The sequence below is a fragment of the Brachycentrus maculatus genome, unplaced genomic scaffold (genome assembly GCF_059751285.1).
Source record: "Brachycentrus maculatus isolate JH-2025_06_01 unplaced genomic scaffold, ASM5975128v1 h1tg000019l, whole genome shotgun sequence".
Taxonomy (NCBI): domain Eukaryota; kingdom Metazoa; phylum Arthropoda; class Insecta; order Trichoptera; family Brachycentridae; genus Brachycentrus; species Brachycentrus maculatus.
The window spans coordinates 83,521-106,027 of NW_028280773.1; the positions used below are offsets into that span (position 1 = coordinate 83,521).

A 22,507-nucleotide genomic window follows, 5' to 3' on the forward strand; every position below is an offset into this window, starting at 1 on the left:
CTAAAATATTGTAAAAGAAACTAATAGTGAAGAGACTTTAATGTATGAAGAAATGGATACAAATGTGAAATTATACCTTTATTAAAATTTTCATTTCTTAAGAGTAGACAAGATAGTAGTTTAAATATGAAACTGTTTCAAAACTGCCTATGTTGATTAAATACAGTTGTATTGTATTGCAGTTGCAAAACTATCTATGTTTAAAGTACTTCTGCAAAACTGTCCACGTTTAATTTTAAAAGGCAAATTAAATGATTATTGAAAAATAGCGATTTGTTTTCTTAACATAAATAAATTTGATATGATCCAAGACTTATGTAATACGCAAATTATTGCGCGTTTATACCTTTACTATAAGGATAAGTTTTTTATCAGTTTTGTCAACTAATTTATTATTTAACATAACGTGATATGCAAGTGGACTACTCAATTACTGTATACATTATATGTTTATATGTACATCTAGTAAGATATTATCGATTGGCTACATTCAAGGAACATTTAATGTCAGAAGCCAGGAATGCTGAATAAGTACTTGACCTTATTCTTGATAACTAGCTGATATCCGTTACAAGGATTATTAGTTATTATATTTTCAATAGCGGAAGAGAAAATTTTGTTTTCAAATATTCTTTTCCCGTTACTTATCATTGAGATGAACACGTGAAAATAAATTGGAGATATTAAGCTATTTTATTAATATTTTCAGGAATAATAAATATTTGCTCATCATAAGTATTTTAAAAAAACATTAGCAGGTATTTGACACGACTATTTTTTTAATTTAGTTAGTAAAAGATTTAAAAACCGGAAATGTATGTCGTGTTGTTAGATTTTGATAAATTATTAACTAAGCCAAAATATAATATTCACTAATACACATTTTGAATATGTTAAAACATATCGCTCACTCCTTTCAAGAACGTCATAAATCTAAAATCGTCAATTTTCAGTCGCATGTTTTCGGAATGCCCAGAAAATGTACTATATCCCAGCAAAAGCGGCATATTTTTAACTTAATATTTACCCGCTACAGGGTAGAAAGTGTTGTTTTTGCATTTTGAAGAAAATGTATTGTTTATTTATTTTGTTAAATATATTGAATATTTTTCAAATGGAGAAAAAACCTTCAGGTTTTACCTAAAAAGGTCTGTTGCACAGTAAAAAGTTCAATAAGTGGCTTGATGTTTATTTTTAATACATTGTGTTATATTAAAAACGTTCTTCTGAAAAATCAAGTTTTTTGATTTATGACGTTCTTGAAAGGAGTGAGCGATATATCAACACAAATAATTTAATTGAATGATTTAAACATGGAATATGATCCAATTTTTGCCCGAAGTATTACTAGATATTGATATTATGAATAAATATTCAGGTCTGGGTATTTACAGGGCTTATGACCTATCATAGGCTAGTTAAGTGATCACTTTATACACGCGCGACGTTCACCATTCTAACCGTGATGGAAACCACACTACTAAACAAATTCTAAGTTCTAAGTAAAAATAATATTTATGTCCTAGATATAAATATTATCAATCTCATAACGCAATACATATGAACTTTATAAAATTAGACAACTTTGTTTTAACAATTTTTTTTTATTAGTACACTTTAACATACCAGTTTCAACAAGAACCTTGTCATTACCAGGGTTTATTAAATTCTAAAACACTTAAAACATTAAAATACTCATAATTAATTACATTCCCTTACCAAAAACTTTTACACACTTCGTAAAAAATCCTAAGTGTACTTATAATAAAAAAAAAGTTGTTAAAACAAAGTTGTTTAATTCTATAAAGTTTATAAAATGTGCCACAATGTATCTGCGAAAAGCATTCAAGAAACAATACATATGAGTTCACAAACAGCCATCTTTGTTGGATTGATAACGCTTTCATTTAGCAGAGACCCTTTTATTCGTTTGCAAGCTGGGAAACGCCTCAAAATATGATTGTCAATTTTTTATGTGGCTTATAATTTGACCAGTTATTTTCAGATTTGTGAATATCCATTTGTCAGATTATTTTCAGTCATGTCAGATTATTTTTCCAGATTTGTGAACAAGTATTAGGACACACTCAAAATGTTTTTTTTTTGTAAAGAGATAAATTTGTGTTTTTATTATTTCAATTTCATGCTATTTCTATGAGCCTAAGCGGCTCATTATATGAAATAGGTATCAAATTGTGGTAGAGTGGATTCGAACCAAACAACTCTGACTTAAGAGTCCACGACACTAACCACGGGACCACAGATATATATTGAGTTATAAATTGATAGACAATGTTATACAATACAAAAATCTCCCCAGAGTTCGATCTACTCTATGGCACGCAATGGCATTAATAATTTGCAGCCCTTAACAATTATTTGTAGCTACTGGGAAATTCGTATATTGCCGAGGCAATTATTCCCAAACGTATCATTTCCACATTGCAAATTATACCAAACTTTCGGGGGTCGAGGTTATATTAACCAAACAGCGAAAGGATTCCTGGACCCTATCAGGATTGTTCTCAAGGGTCGTTATCAGATCCGAGGTGTTTCTAGACCTTCATATTTATGCAGTAAATAACTTTCTGCTCAGATTTGGTACGCATGTATAATAGATGCAAAGCTTCGGAGGCTGTTACTGAAAGCTGTGGAATATACATCTGTAAGTACTTGCGATAAATTCTTTTACGGGGTGGCGCAAAATTAATCACCCCATCGGAAAATATTATAATTTTTGCAAATGGCGTTCCACGTAAATCATATTTGAAATTTGTAAACTAGACAGCAGCAGTATATAAATGAATTGATTAAATGGTAACACATATGTATCAATACTGGCGGCAACCACTTGACGGATATCATCATTTTCACTTTACAAAAAAAAGTTGGTCCAAGTAAAGAAATCCCTCTTAATTTTTTTTTTGTATATTCAAAAAGGAAATTCGATGATTAATTTTGCGCCACCTTGAATCTTCTTCTTCTTTTTAATAGCTTTTCACACTTCTTGAGTGTTCTAGCCAGTGTCGAGTTATACGCCTTAGATCTGTTTGTATACTACATTAGATTCCACAGCTTTCAGTAACAGCCTTCGAAGCTTTGCATCTATTATACATGCGTACAAATTCTGACAAAGATTAAAAACATCTTATATCGTGATTAATTTTTTGCTACCCTGTACAATTTATTCGTGTTCATAGAGCCTGCAAATTACATCGCAGTAGGTAAAGCGATATAATTTTCATGAAAAGCAATTTTAGAATCAATTTTGCTTATCGCGAATACCTTAACGCGATTACTAAAGTCTGTTGTAGCACAAATATTGAACTATCAACGGTTATTATTTATATTGCAGCAGCGTTAAGTTAATATACACAGAACTCATTTTAATCTAAACAGCGCAATGATGTGCAAATACGTAGCTTTATTGACATTATAAGGAAAGACAACATTTATTACATTTATTGTGTGGTTGGGACACACTAGTATTATGAATAACTGGAATGCGAAATCGTTCAGCGTTCATTCGCGAAGGTTAATTTATATGCGTTTGAATATAAAATGATTGAAAGAAATTTAAAAAAAACAGAAACATGTATAATTCTTCCCTTTTTATGAAAAAATATGGAAGTCTGAGCATCCCAGGGCTTACGGCCAGGCATTTAAGTGGCTTCAGCGATCACTTTATAGACTTGTGTAAAGTTCCCCATTCTGCCCATTAATGAACATCCAAAAACAAAAATAAAAACTTCACCAATCCTTCAACTCGCGACAATCAGTCATTTATCCCAAATGCATTATTAAATCATGTTTTCCTTGCCTAAAAATCAATTTTGAGAATAATGCTTTACAAACTTATGACAATCAAACAACTAAATATATGTTCAAACAATCCTTACATATTCGTTTGAGAATAACTGTCACACAGAAAAGCATATAAATTACAATGAACACACTTTATGGAACGTACATAAAGCTACAATATCCAAATCAAAGAAACACATCAAACGAAACCTCTTTTTATATACATATACCTCTTTTGGTCAAAAGAACTTTGATTACTAGGCAACAACCTGCTTCCATTATCTATAAATTCATTAAAATATAACACCTATTCATAAATGGATAATGGAAATGAATGGATCTGAAATAGATCGTATCATTCGGCCATGTTGTATTTGATTGCATGTAATAAACAATTTTTATATATATATATATATATATATATATATATATATATATATATATATATATATATATATATATATATATATATATATATATATATATATATATATATATATATATATATATATATATATATATATATATATATATATATATATATATATATATATATATATATATATATATATATATATATATATATATATATATATATATATATATATATATATATATATATATATATACATATAAAAACTTAATAAATAAATATTGTGAAATCTACCCTGGGTACAGGAAAACTCAGTAAGGGCAAATTGTTTAACCAACCGAATCAGTTAATAGTACTCACAACATTTTGAGTGTGTCCAAATACTTGTTCACAAAATCTCCAATTACATGTATTTTTTTCATATTATATTTTGACATCTCATTAAAGATGAAGAAGAATATGGAAGTCTGGGCAATGTAAAATGTTTCAAAATAAATTGGTTCATATATATGGAACTACCAAGAATTTGAGTAGTGTGGTTGTCAATAATGGGTAGAATTGGTGAATTTTACACGTGTGTAACGTGATCATTTAAACCAGCCTATGACAGTCGTCAGCCCCGTGAATGCCCAGACTTCCATATTCTTCTTCATCTTTGATGAGATGTCAAAAAATAATAGTACTCACCACGATAAATGGTATTACGTTTATAAAATTAGCTTTCTCAGAGCCCCATCCCCCCGATTATTTTTAAAAATCTATCCGTAATAACATTTGCGATTGTGAATACCTCCTTAAAGTTAAACGAAGGCAGTAAACTCGAAAAGAAAATATGATTTTAATTAACTTATATTTCCATCTCTTGGCTCGATGAATTTCAATTAAAATCAGATGTCGAGCGAAAACGCTAATGAATTCCGTAAAGTATTTCAAAGTTTGAATATTATGATTGTAAACATTTTTCAGACTTTCCAAGGGGCTGGAAGACGTGGACAAATACCCAGATCTATTTTCAGTGCTTATCGAGAGTGGCGAATGGAGTAATGAAGACCTTAAGAATTTAGCTGGACTGAACATCTTGAGAGTATTCAAGAAAGTTGAACAGGTACTTGCTTCACTGATTTAATATTATTTTCTTAAATCGTCGGTAAGTTCTGTGATGTATGTATATATATATATATATATATATATATATATATATATATATATATATATATATATATATATATATATATATATATATATATATATATATATGTATATATATATATATATACATATATATATATATATATATATATATATATATATATATATATATATATATATATATATATATATATATATATATATATAATGACGACTATTTTATTAAGTAATTAAGTAATTTCCACTGCAGGTATATGTTGTAAGGTCAGTGTGGTAACTAAAAAATATTTTTTGTTCATATCGTATATTTTTCTGCAGGTCCGTGATGAATTGAAATTGCAAGAAATGGAGCCAGAGGAACATTCTGATTCTGCCCAAGACAATGGAAATTGTACCAGCAATGCATTTTTTACGAGATCATATTAGCGTTTTGATTTTTACCTGTAACAATATTTATTTCAACAGGCTTGTTCCAGAGAAAAGTTGTTGCACTTTATCAAAAAAATAAATATACAAATTTGAATATTAAATGATTTTTAATTTTCAAGAATATTTCTGTATGTGCTTGCCATATTACAGGGCTTGCCATGGTCATTATGATTTTTTTTCAATTCATTATTAAAGTCTGTAAAGAACAGTTTTTGGCATTTACTTTTTAATTTTCCGATTAAGAACGTCCATTTTAAAGGCCCAATTTTCGGTGACGCGTTCAAGCATTTCGATTGGTAAGGCGAGAATGATTTCGTAATATAATTGAACAATTTGTTAAAGTTGTCGCGGTGTAAGTCTTTCTATGATGAAATGTAAAACAATACTCAAACAAAATTACTATATCAGTTCAACATGACTCAGGCGTGATCTGTCGATGAATGTATCTTGAAAAAAAAGGTCATTGTTCCTCCCACATTAGTTGAACACAATGAGTAATTCACAACATTTTGTGAAATTTTATATTTCTCTTTAAAGGGTATAACTGCTTAGTTTGCAATTAGACCTCTCAAATGTTTTATTTTGTCGATTTATTTGCACCTTTTGCAAAAGGTCAGAAATAATAATTGTATCAATATGAGAGTTAATTTCTTTTTACAGCAAGTTGTACGTGAGATGAATCGTCTTGGAATGATTATTGACTTGAGTCACGTGAGTTCGAATACTAGTAGGGCTGTTATCAGGTTATCCAAGGCACCTGTCATGTTCAGTCACTCCTCAGTATACTCCATCTGTCCCTCGGCAAGGAACGTTCCTGATGATATTATTCAATCTGTGGTAAGTTGACGTACAGGATTGTTTTGTACTTTGTAAAATGCGTTTTTATTCAATATAGAAAGGCGTTTATATATAGACTTTATTGCTTTAACCAATGTCAAATAAATTAAATGATATAATTAATTATAAATTACGTTAAATTTTTAAAGAAATATTACTAACTCGCGGAATCTACGCCTAGTTTAGACTCAAAATGTTATGGTCAATTCAATTCAATTTAATATTACTAAGACCATGAATTATGATAACTGAGACTAGGACAATGGCAAATGGAAAACACAAAAAATAAAAATAAATAAAAATTGTGATTTTTAATACGGAAAAAGCCCCTTTTTAGTTATCTAACAAAGATAAAAAAAAACTAAGAATAAAAGGCTAGGTGGGCCTCAATAATAAAATAATATTATTATTGAGTACTGAAGTAAGAATTTTTTGTAGTTATATGTATATAATATTAACAAATAAATTTTAAATTTCGACTCCTGGCCTGACCGTTTCAGGTATTTGAAGTATATTTCAGGGTTATATACCCGTGCTCGTACAAGCGTCTGTAATCTTATTTGTACGAACCCCTTGAGGTTGAAATTAAAAATATACCATATCGAATAATTATTAATTTTTAGTTTAAACGTATAACTCATAAAGTACATATTTGCTAACTTTTTCTCTTTCATCTTTTTGATTTTTTTTCTGTTAAAATAAAATATTTGTAGTTTATATTAGCACTTTTAATATAATTTTATTTGTGATAATATCTTTTGTATACTTGCCAGTGCCCTTTACTATAACTTAAAATATAATGTATACTCACACACTAAAGGTAATGCCTTTTTGGGATCTTTTTTTGTACTTGTATTATATTATATTGTGAAATGCAAAAGAATTTAAAAAAGGATAAAAGTATTAATTTTAAAATGGCGGGTAAGATAATTAAAAAAAAGATGTAATTAAAGCTTATATAGTCGATATAATTAAAAACAGATTCACCTATACAACCTGACTACAGGGGATTAATTAGGTTTTCCAAGATACTCTTGAATCATTATCAGGTACGATAAAATGCAATGATATCTTTCGCGAAAGCGCCAAACTAAACTTTTCTAATTTTCTTCCTTTACAGAAAGACACCGGCAGTATCATTATGGTGAACTTCTATCCCAACTTTATAAAGTGTAGCAATAATGCCACCCTTGAGGACGTGGTTGGTAAGTTTTTCCGGAAAAAGTATCTCTGAAACTCATTCTGCGTGAAGAAATATAACTACGTAACACTTTGAACGACGTAGAACTTATATTTATCATTGGCCCGTACCTGGCAAAGCATTGCTGTGACTGATTATTGTTAAATGCTATTAGGCTTGTTCAATTAATATGTAGACTGGCGTCATTAATCAAAATTTACTTTATTTAGAAGGTACATACATTTCTGGGTCCCCTTCAAAGTATACAACTCCCCGACGCGTCGGGGAGTACGTTGGCATAAGTGTACGTCGCGACGTACACTTATGCCAATGATGTTTCTACTTTTGGAAACAGGTCTGAAACTCTTCTTTGTCATGTCCTTCAGTTTTGTCTTAATCTTGGGTACCATCACGCCGTTTCCCCGCAGAAGTAGGCAGAAAGAATGATATGCCACAATATTCTATCCTGACATCAACTCCTCATCTCCTTCACATCTATACATCTAGTCATACTTGCCCTCCGATTACGCAGGCTTTTGACACCACCAGATTTCAGGTTGGTTGGTTGGTTGGTTGGCTGGTTGATCTGATCATGCCAAGTCTTTTTCGGCCGTCCTCGTTCTGTTTTCCCGCTCACATTCGCCACATATATTTTTGTAGTCATTCTATCGTTATCCATTCGCTTCACATGTCCATACCACCGTAAAGAACTCTTCCTATATATAAACATATATTTATATATATATATATATATATATATATATATATATATATATATATATATATATATATATATATATATATATATATATATATATAAATGGATATATATATATATATATGTATATTTATATATTTATATATATATATATATATATATATATATATATATATATATATATATATATATATATATATATATATATATATATATATATATATATATATATTCAAATGATCTCATTCTTTATGTTCAATATTGTACAAGTTACAGTTATAATAACATTTACTTCTACGATCCAATCGTTCTTTTATATATTTCATTTCTATCCCTTTATCCCATCTAAATGGCTGACTACGTAACCATTTCGTTGATAAATGTTAACAGTCGACCTAAACGAACGATATTATATTTGATCTACACAATTTTAACATTATTTTACTGTTACATTATTCCGTTTCATTGTTTAAAAAAGCCATGGAATAGAAAAAAAACACATGAGTTTTTTGACTCTCAAAGTTTCTAAGAGTTTCTATACATAGCTGGTAAGGATAAATTGGTCATAAAACAAGAGTTATAAAATTTAAGCGAAAAAAAAGAAAAACGATTTTTTTTTTTTTTTTTTTAAATCAAACACTCCTTCCTGAATAGTTAAAATTCTAAAGACGTTGTTTCCCGTCCTGTTTTAAATTTTATCGGCGTTTTATTACGTTTTATTGTGACAATATGTTAATTCTTTGTTTGCAAAAGGAAATTTTGAGTTAATAAGTTAATAAGTTTATTTTTCCTTCAAGTGCTTATTCAAATAACGAAAACTGTTTTCAATATATTCTTGTTTGGATTTCGCAGATTCCTCCATTTCTGAGAATGTAAACTCCAAAATTTAAAAGGCACTTAACGCAATACGAACATATATCCAGATTTGTATTTTAGTTTTACATATTGAATATAGACTTGTAATATGGATAAATAATAATTCTTATAGTCTGTTGCACTGTTTAAAACCTTTTTTGCAAAATATAATAAAATAACAAGCATACGTGTAGTTTTTCCACATTTATTTCGTTTGATCAGAATCCATGTTATCGATATTACACAACTGGTGGGAAACTAGACAAAATAAAAAAATACCTTACAAATTAGGGGTTGTAAACCATGGTTTAAGTTTGGACTCTGTTGTGTACAAATATGACTGTATTATCACACTTATACCAAGTTTTTCCAGAGCGATTAACACATTCGCCATGGATGATATTCTTCATGTACCATACTTTGAACGTAATAAAAATTAGAGCAATATTAATTTTAGATTTTGACCACAGATGCCACTAGAGGAATATTATTAGCTAGAACATATAACTTGTGACTCTGAATATACAAAACAAAGAGTGAGAACCCAGAAAACTATTTAAATACTTTGGGTTTATAACCTTCAGAAATCTGTAAATAATAAAATGAAATGAAATAAATATATTCCTTTTTTTAAATATTCTTTCAGTTTACAATTGACGGCTATTTTGCAAATTAAAATATTGCATATCGCTCACTCCTTTCAAGAACGTCATAAATCAAAAATCGTCAATTTTCAGTTGTGCATGTTTTCGGAATGCCCAGAAAATGTTCTACATCCCACCAAAAGAGGCATATTTTTAACTTAATATTTATCAACTACAGGGCGAAAAGTGTTGTTTTTACATTTTGAAGAAAATGTTTTGTTTGATTATTTTTTTAAATATATTAAATAATTTTCAAATGGAGAAAAAACCTTCAGGTTTTACCAAAAATAAAATGTTGCATAGTAAAAAGTTTAATTAAAGGCTTGATATTTATTTTTAATACATTGTATTATATTTTTAAACTTTAAAAACGTTCTCCTGAAAAATCAAGTATTTTGATTTATGACGTTCTTGAAAGGAGTGAGAAATATGTGCAAAACTGGCGTGTCACAGTGGTCATTTTAATACAATTTGTACCCGACGCGAAAGTGCTGAAAATAACAAATAGTTTATATTTTCAATGTCACCTCAAATTATAGATAATACAGATAATTAGACGCAACACGCGCAGATTTTTGTTACTGTCAATGAACTTTTAACCTAAATGTCTCCTCACAATCATGTTATTGCACATTTGTGACTTTGTTGTTGACCCAGCGATATGCATTCTATCATGGTAATTATCTCTTAAATAAATTCATGTTTTACTTTTTTAATTTCGTATTATTTTTGACATCTCATCAAAGATGAAGAAGAATATGGAAGTCTGGGCATTTACGGGGCTGACGACCGTCATAGGCTGGTTTAAGTGATCACTTTACACACGTGTAACATTCACCAATTCTACCCATTATTGACAACCACACTACTCAAATTCTTGGAAGTTCTGTATATATGAACCAATTTAGAAACGTTGTTCTTGAATCTATAGAACTTCACCAAAGACATCTATTGGTGAGATGTAAAGAAGCTTTTTATTAAGCAGAAACTCTTATATTAGTATGTGAGATCCGAATCCTGGATTATAATCACACACATGAGAAACGCCAGACAATACCATTTTCATTTTGAATATTAAAGCTTATAATTTAACCAGACAATTTATTTACAACATTTTAAGTGTGTCCAAATACTTGAACACAAAATCTGGATTATCTCCAATTACAGGAGTTATTTTCATATTATTTTTGACATCTCATCAAAGATCTTTGATGAGATGTCAAAAATAATATGAAAATAACTCCTGTAATTGGAGATAATCCAGATTTTGTGAACAAGTATTTGGACACACTCAAAATGTTGTATTTAAATTTCGATTTCAGAGTAAATACAAAAAGGTCTGTTGGCAATAATTCAACTGCAATTGAATAAATCCTTCTTCGTCTTTTTCTAGATCTTAGGGATCTGTTTGTGTCTCCGTTAACTCCCAGCTATCTTTACATCTTTTTGAAGGTCTACCTGGGGGTCTGCGCCCTTCAATTAATTAAATAAATTGCAATAAAAAAGTGTTAGTTCATAAAAAAAATTACAAAAAATATCCACTTGAAATACACAATCACTCATAGTTTTAACTTATTAAGGAATAAAATTCCCTTAAATAAAATCACGTGTTTTTCAATACCTTGAAAAATATTAGTTATCAACTATTAGTTAATAATAAAAAATAAAACCCTTATCCGCACCCCAATGGTGCATAGGGCGTCATATAAACGCAGTGTTATCTTGATCATTTACACATGAAGGAAAGGTGATCAGCCCTCCGCTTCAGGTACCAGTCCAGGGTAATATTGAATAAATATGACAGTGAAAAAATTCGTCCGCCTCCGTAGTGTAATGGTCAGCACGCTCGGCTACCGTTCTGGAGGTCCCGGGTTCGATTAGTTAATAAAGAAAGTAAATGATTACATTTCTTAATAAAAAATGTTTATTTTTTTTAAAGAGTGATATTTAACACGATTCTCATATTTGGCTTCTTTACCTGAAAGGATTTGTATTTTTGCAAATAAAATTAAATATTCTTATTTTCGTTCATTGTTCGAATAAAATTCAATATTTTGATTTACGTTCATTGTTCGAATGAAATTAAATATTTTTCTTTTAGAAACGTTAATTCAACGGAGAAAAGAATGGTTAAAAATGTTTCGCAAACGTATTAAATGGAAAGTAATAAATTATTCAGGTATAAGTCTTTTGTTTCGTAACTAAATTACATTTGGATCCATCACCAGAGAAAATACAAAAACCGAATGAAAGATTTAATATACACAACGTATAGAGCGGAACATTTCAGCCATCAGCGAGATTTATCTCATTCCTTAGAATATGGGGTCGTAAATATCAGGGACAACCATAAGGTTAAATGCGTGTCAGAAATAATAGACGGCGAGATATTAATATCTATTAAACGGAGAAGATAAAATATACGAATATTTATTATTTGCCGAAAACCAGAGGAAAAACTGACCAAGATGATTTTATTAATTTTATCTTCAGCTTAATTATGAATCTAACTTTAGTATGGCCGGATATATGGCCGATGGACATTTCGCCGAAAGACTTAATTCGGAATTATAATTATACGAATATTTATTATTTTCCGAAAACGTGAGATGATTAATCGTAACTGTTGTTTGTATTCATTTTATCTACAGCTTAGTTAAAAACCTAACATCAGTGCAGCCGTATTTATGGCCGATGAACATTTCGCCGACGAAATAAAAATGAATATACGAATGTTTATTATTTCTGACAATATCTATTATTTCTGAAAAACTGTTGTGCATTTGTGTTGTTTTTATTAATTTTATCATCTGCTTAAGAAATAGGTATGAAATTGTGGTAGAGTGGGTTCGAACCCAGAAACTCTTACTCAAGAGTCCGCGACACTAATTACGGGACACAACTCGACACAACTTTAGTGTGGCCGGATATACTCGTATAGCCAATGGACATTTCGCTGAAAGACATTTAATCGGAATAATGATTATGGGAATATATATCGCTCACTCCTTTCAAGAACGTCATATATCAAAAATCGTCAATTTTCAATGTACTATATCCCAGCAAAAGAGGCATATTTTTAACTTAATATTTACCCGCTACAGGGTAGAAAGTGTTGTTTTTGCATTTTGAAGAAAAGGTATTGTCGAATTATTTTTTGAAATATACAAAATATTTTTCAAATGGAGAAAGAACCTTCAGGTTTTACCTTAAAAGATCTGTTGCACAATAAAAAGTTCAGTAAGTGGCTTGATATTTAATTTTAATACATTGTATTATATTTTTAAACTTTAAAAACGTTCTCCTGAAAAATCAAGTTTTTTGATTTATGACATTCTTGAAAGGAGTGAGCGATATTTGTTTTAAACGTTTAATTAATTAACCATCACACCGCTTCCCCGCAGGGGTAGGCAGAGAGAATTTAACGACACACCAATCTGTTTTTGCACACAATCTTCGCCTCTTCCGCATCCATACATCTCATACATACACGGCGATTTTTTCAACTCCTGGCCTGACCCTTTCAAGTGTTGTTCAAATTATATCTACGGCTTCATTATGAACTGCATATTTATGAATTAGGTTCATTAGAACGATTTTAATATATTGTTTTAATTTCTTATATATAATTTTCAGAACACTTGACATACATCAAAAACAAAATAGGATCGGAATACGTTGGACTTGGTGGAGACTATGATGGAATCAGCAGGTAAAAAAATATATTCACAACATTTTGAGTGTGTCCAAATACTTGTTCCAGACTTGTGAACGAGTATTTGGACACACTCAAAATGTTAATAAATTATCTGGTCTATAGATTATAATATTATTATTACTTATAACCCTTATCCGCACCCAATGGTGCATAGGGCACTGCATCGAATTAATGCAGTGTTATCTTGATCATTACTTTCATGAAGGCAAGGTGATCACTATTACGCTATAGGAACCAGTCCAGGATAATATTAAATAAGTATAATAGTGTAAAATCACTTATATTTATTTTCACCCCCCCCTGGGAATCGAACCCGGGACCTCGAGCATGGTAGCTAAACACGCTGACCATTACACCACGCAGGCGGACCTATATTAGGCGGATTATAATCTAAAATAATAAAATGAAAATGATATTTCTGGCGTTTCTCATCTATGTGATTATAATCCTGAATTCGGACCTCACATACAAATATAAGAATTTCTGCTCAATAAAAAAGCTTCTTCGTCTCACCAATGGATACCACTAGTGAAAATTCTAGTGATTCTTGTTAAATATTTCAAAATTCGATCATATATTTAGAACTTCCAAGAATTTGAGCAGTGTGGTTGTCAATCATGGGTAGAATTGGTAAATGTTACACGTGTGTAAAGTGATCACTTAAACCAGTCTATGACGGTCGTTAGCCCCGTAAATGCCCAGACTTCCATATTCAAGTTCAATTGATTTTTAATTAATGTTTTACTTAGTAAATACCACTATTTCCTAAAAAACACCGTTTGTGAAAATGAATTTGAAAATGATGCGGAATGTATCGCACGCGTCACAGTAGATTTTAAGAAATAGTGGTATTTACTAACTTAAACATTATTTTAAAATGGATCGATTTTACCACAAAGTGAACTGCCGAATCAATTATTGAAAATAAATTGATTTATTTATTATTATTTTTTTCTTCTTCTTAGTAACATTACTTAAGACGCTTGTCTGCAGTTAGGATAGTAAGGATATAGAAGGTAAATCGCTCACTCCTTTCAAGAACGTCATTAATAAAAAATTGACAATTTTCAGTTGTGCGTTTTTTCGGAATGCCCAAAAAATGTACCATATCCCAGCAGAAGCCGCATATTTTAACTTAATATTTACCGCTACAGGACAGAAAGTGTTGTTTTTGCATTTTGAAGAAAATGTAATGTTTAATAATTTTTTTAAATATACTAAATATTTTTCAAATGGAGAAAAAACCTTCAGGTTATACCTAAAAGATCTGTTGCACAGTAAAAAGTATAATATTTGGCTTGATATTTATTTTTAAAATATTGTATTATATTTTTAAACTTTAAAAACGTTCTCTTGAAAAATCAAGTTTTTTGATTTATGGCGTTCTTGAAAGGAGTGAGCGAAATATAAAAAATACATCACAAACACCCAGACCAGTTGAAAATAAATCTTTCTTGAATTCATTTGCGGGAATCCAACGAATCGGGATTTCGCAGTCGAGCGTTTTCCTAACTACGCTACAGCGTCTGTCAATTGAAATTCATTAAAGTTGGCGGCAATTGGTGTAGGCCAATAAGACTTCACAAATGAATTCAATGATATAAACAACTCTTTCATTTTCTGTTAACTAATAAATATTAAAACGTTTTCTGCATATATATATCTAGCGAAACATCGGGTTTGTTTGGGAAATTGATATAAAAATTCAAATAAAGTAATGAGTAGTCCACTGGCAAACCACGTTATGTTTAAATACATTTTTGTTTATAATGGTGGCAATCGGTAGAAGATGTAAAATAATAACGTCTTAGTTAAACATAATTTGCTTAAATTCGTTAAATAGAAAAATCAATACTCTTGTTAACTCGCCATCCCAATCGATAGTTCATTTTCAAAAATCTCTTACTGTAAACTTGCTAAATTACGTAGTTGTTACTGCTAACGGTACTGGAACACTTTTAAGATTAGGAAGACGGAAACGCGCAAATGAAGACAATCTTTTATTTATTAAAAAATCACAAAATTATAAGAACATAGGGTCACAAATATGTATATCAAAAATTACAAACTTATTAAGGCGAGAAGAACAAAGCGACACCAATATAAAAACAGAGCGAACACGACGTATACGCGTTTTGAATATTATTTAATCTGAGCACACTAAAATTAGTCCGCCACCCCTTATATATGATTTTAAAGGAACTACACGTGGTAGGGACAATATTATAAACAAAATATAAGTCGATGAACTGCGTCTCTTTGTTCTTCTCGCGTACATTTATTAATACTATTTTAATACATAAATTATTCTGAAAAATACACAGATTTTGGCCGAAATAGTAGTGACTCATGAAAAATCGTGCAAATAAAGTTACCTGGATCTTGGCACTTAAAATTTAATGCCTCTAAATTTTTTTTTAAGAAGAACAAAACTAAAATATTGTAAAAGAAACTAATAGTGAAGAGACTTTAATGTATGAAGAAATGGATACAAATGTGAAATTATACCTTTATTAAAATTTTCATTTCTTAAGAGTAGACAAGATAGTAGTTTAAATATGAAACTGTTTCAAAACTGCCTATGTTGATTAAATACAGTTGTATTGTATTGCAGTTGCAAAACTATCTATGTTTAAAGTACTTCTGCAAAACTGTCCACGTTTAATTTTAAAAGGCAAATTAAATGATTATTGAAAAATAGCGATTTGTTTTCTTAACATAAATAAATTTGATATGATCCAAGACTTATGTAATACGCAAATTATTGCGCGTTTATACCTTTACTATAAGGATAAGTTTTTTATCAGTTTTGTCAACTAATTTATTATTTAACATAACGTGATATGCAAGTGGACTACTCAATTACTGTATACATTATATGTTTATATGTACATCTAGTAAGATATTATCGATTGGCTACATTCAAGGAACATTTAATGTCAGAAGCCAGGAATGCTGAATAAGTACTTGACCTTATTCTTGATAACTAGCTGATATCCGTTACAAGGATTATTAGTTATTATATTTTCAATAGCGGAAGAGAAAATTTTGTTTTCAAATATTCTTTTCCCGTTACTTATCATTGAGATGAACACGTGAAAATAAATTGGAGATATTAAGCTATTTTATTAATATTTTCAGGAATAATAAATATTTGCTCATCATAAGTATTTTAAAAAAACATTAGCAGGTATTTGACACGACTATTTTTTTAATTTAGTTAGTAAAAGATTTAAAAACCGGAAATGTATGTCGTGTTGTTAGATTTTGATAAATTATTAACTAAGCCAAAATATAATATTCACTAATACACATTTTGAATATGTTAAAACATATCGCTCACTCCTTTCAAGAACGTCATAAATCTAAAATCGTCAATTTTCAGTCGCATGTTTTCGGAATGCCCAGAAAATGTACTATATCCCAGCAAAAGCGGCATATTTTTAACTTAATATTTACCCGCTACAGGGTAGAAAGTGTTGTTTTTGCATTTTGAAGAAAATGTATTGTTTATTTATTTTGTTAAATATATTGAATATTTTTCAAATGGAGAAAAAACCTTCAGGTTTTACCTAAAAAGGTCTGTTGCACAGTAAAAAGTTCAATAAGTGGCTTGATGTTTATTTTTAATACATTGTGTTATATTAAAAACGTTCTTCTGAAAAATCAAGTTTTTTGATTTATGACGTTCTTGAAAGGAGTGAGCGATATATCAACACAAATAATTTAATTGAATGATTTAAACATGGAATATGATCCAATTTTTGCCCGAAGTATTACTAGATATTGATATTATGAATAAATATTCAGGTCTGGGTATTTACAGGGCTTATGACCTATCATAGGCTAGTTAAGTGATCACTTTATACACGCGCGACGTTCACCATTCTAACCGTGATGGAAACCACACTACTAAACAAATTCTAAGTTCTAAGTAAAAATAATATTTATGTCCTAGATATAAATATTATCAATCTCATAACGCAATACATATGAACTTTATAAAATTAGACAACTTTGTTTTAACAATTTTTTTTTATTAGTACACTTTAACATACCAGTTTCAACAAGAACCTTGTCATTACCAGGGTTTATTAAATTCTAAAACACTTAAAACATTAAAATACTCATAATTAATTACATTCCCTTACCAAAAACTTTTACACACTTCGTAAAAAATCCTAAGTGTACTTATAATAAAAAAAAAGTTGTTAAAACAAAGTTGTTTAATTCTATAAAGTTTATAAAATGTGCCACAATGTATCTGCGAAAAGCATTCAAGAAACAATACATATGAGTTCACAAACAGCCATCTTTGTTGGATTGATAACGCTTTCATTTAGCAGAGACCCTTTTATTCGTTTGCAAGCTGGGAAACGCCTCAAAATATGATTGTCAATTTTTTATGTGGCTTATAATTTGACCAGTTATTTTCAGATTTGTGAATATCCATTTGTCAGATTATTTTCAGTCATGTCAGATTATTTTTCCAGATTTGTGAACAAGTATTAGGACACACTCAAAATGTTTTTTTTTTGTAAAGAGATAAATTTGTGTTTTTATTATTTCAATTTCATGCTATTTCTATGAGCCTAAGCGGCTCATTATATGAAATAGGTATCAAATTGTGGTAGAGTGGATTCGAACCAAACAACTCTGACTTAAGAGTCCACGACACTAACCACGGGACCACAGATATATATTGAGTTATAAATTGATAGACAATGTTATACAATACAAAAATCTCCCCAGAGTTCGATCTACTCTATGGCACGCAATGGCATTAATAATTTGCAGCCCTTAACAATTATTTGTAGCTACTGGGAAATTCGTATATTGCCGAGGCAATTATTCCCAAACGTATCATTTCCACATTGCAAATTATACCAAACTTTCGGGGGTCGAGGTTATATTAACCAAACAGCGAAAGGATTCCTGGACCCTATCAGGATTGTTCTCAAGGGTCGTTATCAGATCCGAGGTGTTTCTAGACCTTCATATTTATGCAGTAAATAACTTTCTGCTCAGATTTGGTACGCATGTATAATAGATGCAAAGCTTCGGAGGCTGTTACTGAAAGCTGTGGAATATACATCTGTAAGTACTTGCGATAAATTCTTTTACGGGGTGGCGCAAAATTAATCACCCCATCGGAAAATATTATAATTTTTGCAAATGGCGTTCCACGTAAATCATATTTGAAATTTGTAAACTAGACAGCAGCAGTATATAAATGAATTGATTAAATGGTAACACATATGTATCAATACTGGCGGCAACCACTTGACGGATATCATCATTTTCACTTTACAAAAAAAAGTTGGTCCAAGTAAAGAAATCCCTCTTAATTTTTTTTTTGTATATTCAAAAAGGAAATTCGATGATTAATTTTGCGCCACCTTGAATCTTCTTCTTCTTTTTAATAGCTTTTCACACTTCTTGAGTGTTCTAGCCAGTGTCGAGTTATACGCCTTAGATCTGTTTGTATACTACATTAGATTCCACAGCTTTCAGTAACAGCCTTCGAAGCTTTGCATCTATTATACATGCGTACAAATTCTGACAAAGATTAAAAACATCTTATATCGTGATTAATTTTTTGCTACCCTGTACAATTTATTCGTGTTCATAGAGCCTGCAAATTACATCGCAGTAGGTAAAGCGATATAATTTTCATGAAAAGCAATTTTAGAATCAATTTTGCTTATCGCGAATACCTTAACGCGATTACTAAAGTCTGTTGTAGCACAAATATTGAACTATCAACGGTTATTATTTATATTGCAGCAGCGTTAAGTTAATATACACAGAACTCATTTTAATCTTAACAGCGCAATGATGTGCAAATACGTAGCTTTATTGACATTATAAGGAAAGACAACATTTATTACATTTATTGTGTGGTTGGGACACACTAGTATTATGAATAACTGGAATGCGAAATCGTTCAGCGTTCATTCGCGAAGGTTAATTTATATGCGTTTGAATATAAAATGATTGAAAGAAATTTAAAAAAAACAGAAACATGTATAATTCTTCCCTTTTTATGAAAAAATATGGAAGTCTGAGCATCCCAGGGCTTACGGCCAGGCATTTAAGTGGCTTCAGCGATCACTTTATAGACTTGTGTAAAGTTCCCCATTCTGCCCATTAATGAACATCCAAAAACAAAAATAAAAACTTCACCAATCCTTCAACTCGCGACAATCAGTCATTTATCCCAAATGCATTATTAAATCATGTTTTCCTTGCCTAAAAATCAATTTTGAGAATAATGCTTTACAAACTTATGACAATCAAACAACTAAATATATGTTCAAACAATCCTTACATATTCGTTTGAGAATAACTGTCACACAGAAAAGCATATAAATTACAATGAACACACTTTATGGAACGTACATAAAGCTACAATATCCAAATCAAAGAAACACATCAAACGAAACCTCTTTTTATATACATATACCTCTTTTGGTCAAAAGAACTTTGATTACTAGGCAACAACCTGCTTCCATTATCTATAAATTCATTAAAATATAACACCTATTCATAAATGGATAATGGAAATGAATGGATCTGAAATAGATCGTATCATTCGGCCATGTTGTATTTGATTGCATGTAATAAACAATTTTTATATATATATATATATATATATATATATATATATATATATATATATATATATATATATATATATATATATATATATATATATATATATATATATATATATATATATATATATATATATATATATATATATATATATATATATATATATATATATATATATATATATATATATATATATATATATATATATATATATATATATATATATATATATATATATATATATATATATATATATATATACATATAAAAACTTAATAAATAAATATTGTGAAATCTACCCTGGGTACAGGAAAACTCAGTAAGGGCAAATTGTTTAACCAACCGAATCAGTTAATAGTACTCACAACATTTTGAGTGTGTCCAAATACTTGTTCACAAAATCTCCAATTACATGTATTTTTTTCATATTATATTTTGACATCTCATTAAAGATGAAGAAGAATATGGAAGTCTGGGCAATGTAAAATGTTTCAAAATAAATTGGTTCATATATATGGAACTACCAAGAATTTGAGTAGTGTGGTTGTCAATAATGGGTAGAATTGGTGAATTTTACACGTGTGTAACGTGATCATTTAAACCAGCCTATGACAGTCGTCAGCCCCGTGAATGCCCAGACTTCCATATTCTTCTTCATCTTTGATGAGATGTCAAAAAATAATAGTACTCACCACGATAAATGGTATTACGTTTATAAAATTAGCTTTCTCAGAGCCCCATCCCCCCGATTATTTTTAAAAATCTATCCGTAATAACATTTGCGATTGTGAATACCTCCTTAAAGTTAAACGAAGGCAGTAAACTCGAAAAGAAAATATGATTTTAATTAACTTATATTTCCATCTCTTGGCTCGATGAATTTCAATTAAAATCAGATGTCGAGCGAAAACGCTAATGAATTCCGTAAAGTATTTCAAAGTTTGAATATTATGATTCAACAGCGCAATGATGTGCAAATACGTAGCTTTATTGACATTATAAGGAAAGACAACATTTATTACATTTATTGTGTGGTTGGGACACACTAGTATTATGAATAACTGGAATGCGAAATCGTTCAGCGTTCATTCGCGAAGGTTAATTTATATGCGTTTGAATATAAAATGATTGAAAGAAATTTAAAAAAAACAGAAACATGTATAATTCTTCCCTTTTTATGAAAAAATATGGAAGTCTGAGCATCCCAGGGCTTACGGCCAGGCATTTAAGTGGCTTCAGCGATCACTTTATAGACTTGTGTAAAGTTCCCCATTCTGCCCATTAATGAACATCCAAAAACAAAAATAAAAACTTCACCAATCCTTCAACTCGCGACAATCAGTCATTTATCCCAAATGCATTATTAAATCATGTTTTCCTTGCCTAAAAATCAATTTTGAGAATAATGCTTTACAAACTTATGACAATCAAACAACTAAATATATGTTCAAACAATCCTTACATATTCGTTTGAGAATAACTGTCACACAGAAAAGCATATAAATTACAATGAACACACTTTATGGAACGTACATAAAGCTACAATATCCAAATCAAAGAAACACATCAAACGAAACCTCTTTTTATATACATATACCTCTTTTGGTCAAAAGAACTTTGATTACTAGGCAACAACCTGCTTCCATTATCTATAAATTCATTAAAATATAACACCTATTCATAAATGGATAATGGAAATGAATGGATCTGAAATAGATCGTATCATTCGGCCATGTTGTATTTGATTGCATGTAATAAACAATTTTATATATATATATATATATATATATATATATATATATATATATATATATATATATATATATATATATATATATATATATATATATATATATATATATATATATATATATATATATATATATATATATATATATATATATATATATATATATATATATATATATATATATATATATATATATATATATATATATATATATATATATATATATATATATATATATATATATATATATATACATATAAAAACTTAATAAATAAATATTGTGAAATCTACCCTGGGTACAGGAAAACTCAGTAAGGGCAAATTGTTTAACCAACCGAATCAGTTAATAGTACTCACAACATTTTGAGTGTGTCCAAATACTTGTTCACAAAATCTCCAATTACATGTATTTTTTTCATATTATATTTTGAC

At 29.5% G+C, this 22,507-nt stretch overlaps 1 protein-coding gene across 1 annotated transcript in view; it reads left to right on the top strand.

Moving 5' to 3' along the window:
- LOC148313114 (dipeptidase 1-like) overlaps nt 1-22,507 on the top strand; it is a 75,260-nt gene that overhangs the window by 51,481 nt on the left and 1,272 nt on the right. The window contains exons 10-13 of the mRNA XM_088267772.1: nt 5,144-5,282; nt 6,416-6,592; nt 7,713-7,797; nt 13,626-13,701. Of these exons, the coding sequence (XP_088123898.1) occupies nt 5,144-5,282; nt 6,416-6,592; nt 7,713-7,797; nt 13,626-13,701 (477 nt within the window). The remainder of the gene's footprint in view (nt 1-5,143; nt 5,283-6,415; nt 6,593-7,712; nt 7,798-13,625; nt 13,702-22,507) is intronic.